At 48.1% G+C, this 4,570-nt stretch overlaps 1 protein-coding gene across 1 annotated transcript; it reads right to left on the bottom strand.

The window, feature by feature from the left end:
- Nucleotides 1–887: 887 nt before the first annotated feature.
- On the bottom strand, nt 888–3,466 carry LOC106819542. Its single transcript, XM_014824160.1, has 2 exons — nt 3,103–3,466; nt 888–2,849 (listed from the first exon to the last, which is right to left on the bottom strand). The coding sequence occupies exons 1-2, from the start codon at nt 3,449–3,451 to the stop codon at nt 1,429–1,431; spliced, it is 1,770 nt and encodes a 589-aa protein (XP_014679646.1). The 5' UTR covers nt 3,452–3,466; the 3' UTR covers nt 888–1,428.
- Between the last annotated feature and the right edge of the window lie 1,104 nt (nt 3,467–4,570).

A 4,570-nucleotide genomic window follows, 5' to 3' on the forward strand; every position in this document is an offset into this window, starting at 1 on the left:
CCAAATGGTAGTAGTCGGTTAGGTAAAGAGATAGCAAAACCGTTACAATACCTTTTCACTTGATTATGTTTCGTTTCATATTTATCAGCTCGTCCATGCAATAATGCGATTGTTGATTGTTGAATGCTATGAATATGGGCCATTTTGAAATTGAAGATGGCGGCCACCGACCGATAATGATTTTGATTGCATTGGGTTTCTTGACTCCGATAATGTTGGTTTAGACACCAAAATCATGTTTCTATGTTGAATATTAGATGAAAAATTAAGGATAATGGATTTAAATGGCGGCCATTTTTAAATACAAGATAGAGCCCAGATAGGATGCCGATGGAGATAGGTACCCGATCTCATATGAATGTACATATCTTAAACTACCTTCATGCCAATTTTTATAATTTTGTCAAAAAGTGCACAATTATATCCTTTAGCTCCTGTAGGCCTACTATGCTATTAAAGCTGTTTTGTGTGTTCCTCAGCGCGTCTACGTGTGATTGTTTAAATTACATGTATAAACCAAATGTATAATTAGTTTTGTTCGTCGTTAATGGAACAATAACACAACACTAAATGCACAAATTTCCAGAATAAAATTTATTAAATGTAGGAAAATCATCATCTGGTTTCCTAATTAATTAATCATCATCATTTGGTAATTAACGTCTAATATTACAATCTGTTACAAATATTAAATTACGTCTAATATTACAATCTGTTACAAATATTAAATTACGTCTAATATTATAATCTGTTACAAATATTAAATTTCCAGGAGCAAAATGGAACGGAAATGACTAGAGGCGAGTGAAATTGGAACTAGATCTCGTTCAGTAATTTAGCGCGTAATTTATCCGATGATACTGTCCCGCTGCGTTGTTGCTATTCCACGATTTTGCTAAATTTTATTTGAAAGAAGAGATATTCGATTGAGTAAGTTCTGTAATCCCGCACCATGGTTCCCGCGTCACCACACCGACATACACACGCAGATACACACACGCGCATATATTGCACACGCATGCTAGCACACACGCGCGCACGCACGCACGCATGCACGCACACATGCACGCACACATGCACGCACGCACGCAATCACGCACACATGCACGCTCGCACACATGCACGCTCGCACACACGCACACATGCACGCAAACACGCACACACACATGCACACATCACGCGCTCAGCACGCGAGCGTGGTGAGACTGCAACCCTTGTACGTGATCACGCGCTCAGCACGCGAGCGTGGTGAGACTGCAACCCTTGTACGTGATCACGTGCTCAGCACGTGAGCGTGGTGAGGCTGCAACCCTTGTACGTGATTACGTGCTCAGCACGTGAGCGTGGTGAGGCTGCAACCCTTGTACGTGATCACGTGCTCAGCACGCGAGCGTGGTGAGGCTGCAACCCTTGTACGTGATCACGTGCTCAGCACGTGAGCGTGGTGAGGCTGCAACCCTTGTACGTGGTCTGTCCAGGCAGCAGCTTGGCGACGAAGGTCAACACCTGTCTCTCAGTGATCGTAGAGAAGCCGAGTTCAAATAGCAACTCCTCCATGAAGGGGACGCTGCGTGGTCTCGTCCTGTGGATCCACTCGTTGATCTTCCTCTCGGCGCAGGTGAATGGCGCCGCGAGCAGACAGAACTGATACTGCGTTAGCGTCGGACGCAACCCCTTGATCGCCGCCAACACTTCATTCAGCGTCTTCGTCGCATCCAGCTTGTTCACCTCGACAAGGATGACTGACGGAGCTTGGCTCTTGGAGACGCCGTCGGCAACGATCGTGTCCCAGCATGCGCCCGTCGTCAGACTACAGCCGTCAAACGTCGTCCAGGTCGGCTTTGCAGCGTGCAGGAACTCGATGACCTGCGTGCGCGTGTAGTCCGGGTAGTTGGGGATGCGCTGCAGGTCCTGTACGATGGCGGCGAGTGTCTTCGGCGGTGTGAGCGTGGCTACTTTGACGATGTAACTGAGAGCGTCCGAGCGAAGTTTCATGTAGCCGAGCACGAACTTGAGCGAGTTCTTCTGCGCCGTCAGCAGCTTCAGGAAGTTCTCCTGTAACTTCTTCAACACGTGCATGTTTTCCTGCTCGAGTTTGTCGCTGACTTTGGTCGTGACGGCGTCGCACACGTACAGTCCGGCCGTGGCGTTGCACGACGCGCACAGTTTCTGCGCCTGAGATGCCTCGCACTTCGTCACGCAAGTCGCGTCGCCGCCGCATTTCTCCGTGCAGTAGGTTGCCGACAGCTCCGGGCAGTCGATGCAGGACGTGCAGAGCGTGTCTGTCACCGGACGCGAGACGAGCTCGTACGTGTCCGTCATGTTAACGAAAATCTCATTGAATTCGACAAGCGACGCCGCCTGCTCTGCTTCCGTGTGTGTTGCGTCGATGTTCTTTGCCAGCAGCTCAAACTTGGCTTCCCTCAACGTCTTCAGCGACTCGACCAGGTAGCTGTGGACATCCGACTCCTGCTTGATGCTGAACCCGAGCAGCAGACCAGCGCCGGCGAGCGGTAGCAGAAACCGGACTCCGCGGAAGAGCACCTTACCCGCAGCGATGGCGCCGACCTTAAACCGCAGTCGTTGTGCCTGCGATGACGTCAGACTGATTGCGTTGGAGCGAGGACGACTTGAGATTTCGATGATGGGCCTGTATTTTGCCTTCCACTTGCCGTAGCCCTTGCTGAGCAGTGGGACGATGACGAACGTGAACGCGAGCAGCGAACCGTGGATGGCGACGTTGACGCCCGCTTCCTTATTGAATGATTCCACCTGCGTGTCGGCCGAGTCGGCAATGGCGAGTGCGTTGTCGTACGCGCCGAGCATGATCTCGTCGGCCTTCGATGCGCCTGTGAGAGATTAGACCAATGTTCGTTATTATGCTCTTCAGTAGGCGGACGCTGGGTTTACACTGTGCACTTACACTGGGCACTTGTGTGAGTGTGTGTGTGTGTGTGTGTGCGTGTGTGTGTGCGTGCGCGCCTGTGTGTGTGTGTGCGTGCGTGCGTGCGTGCGTGCGTGCGTGCGTGCGTGTGTGCGCGCGTGTGTGTGTATCCGTGTCTAAGGGAGTAGGGAGGGGGCGCGTGGGGTTGGTGTACCTACCCACGATTGACTCAAGATTCAGCTTGATGGCCTTGACCGTGTCCGCATCCTCGACTATACCGTTGAACAGCTGCGCCGCCAAGAAGTTGTTATTGTAGAGGTCGGTCAGAGTCGTCGCCAGCACGCCCAGCTTGTTCTGTGCTGCTTCCATCCTCGTCTTACTCGCATTCAACAAGTTCTGCTGCGCCTCGATGTCCTCAGCCAGCTGAGCGATCTCGTCTTGCTTGTCGCAGATATCAGGGTAAAACACGTGGATACACTCGTCGCTGACCTGCGGAGTAAAGGACTCGTATGAAGCTAGTAGGTGTGCTTCAGCTGGTTCCGGAAAGCATACCATCCACAGCATCATGCTCGTTATCACTTACTACCATAGTGCTAACTCCTACTACCATAGCACTAACACCTACTACCATAGTACTAACACCTACTACCATAGTGCTAACACCTACTACCATAGCACTAACACCTACTACCATAGTACTAACACCTACTACCATAGTACTAACACCTATTACCATAGTACTAACACATACTACCATAGTACTAACACATACTACCATAGTGCTAACATCTACTACCATAGTACTAACACCTGCTACCATAGTACTAACATCTACTACCATAGTACTAACACCTACTACCATAGTGCTAANCCTACTAGCATAGTACTAACACCTACTACCATGGTACTAACACCTACTACCATAGTACTAACACCTACTACCATAGTACTAACACCTACTACCATAGTACGTACTAACACCTACTACCATGGTACTAACACCCACTACCATAGTACTAACATCTACTACCATGGTACTAACACCTACTACCATAGTACTAACACCTACTACCATAGTGCTAACACCTACTACCATAGTACTAACACCTACTACCATAGTACTAACACCTACTACCATAGTACTAACACCTACTACCATAGTGCTAACACCTGCTACCATAGTACTAACACCTACTACCATAGTACTAACACCTACTATCATAGTACTAACACCTACTACCATAGTGCTAACATCTACTACCTTAGTACTAACATCTACTACCATAGTACTAACACCTACTACCATAGTACTAACACCTACTACCATAGTACTAACAGCTACTACCATAGTACTAACATCTACTACCATAGTGCTAACACCTACTACCATAGTACTAACACCTACTATCATAGTACTAACACCTACTACCATAGTACTAACACCTACTATCATAGTACTAACACCTACTACCATAGTGCTAACATCTACTACCTTAAGTACTAACACCTACTACCATAGTACTAACACCTACTAGCATAGTACTAACACCTACTACCATAGTACTAACACCTACTACCATAGTACTAACACCTACTACCATAGTACGTACTAACACCTACTACCATAGTACTAACACCTACTACCATAGTGCTAACACCTACTACCATAGTACTAACACCTATTAC

The sequence above is a fragment of the Priapulus caudatus genome, unplaced genomic scaffold, assembly GCF_000485595.1.
Source record: "Priapulus caudatus unplaced genomic scaffold, Priapulus_caudatus-5.0.1 Scaffold3662, whole genome shotgun sequence".
Taxonomy (NCBI): domain Eukaryota; kingdom Metazoa; phylum Priapulida; class Priapulimorpha; order Priapulimorphida; family Priapulidae; genus Priapulus; species Priapulus caudatus.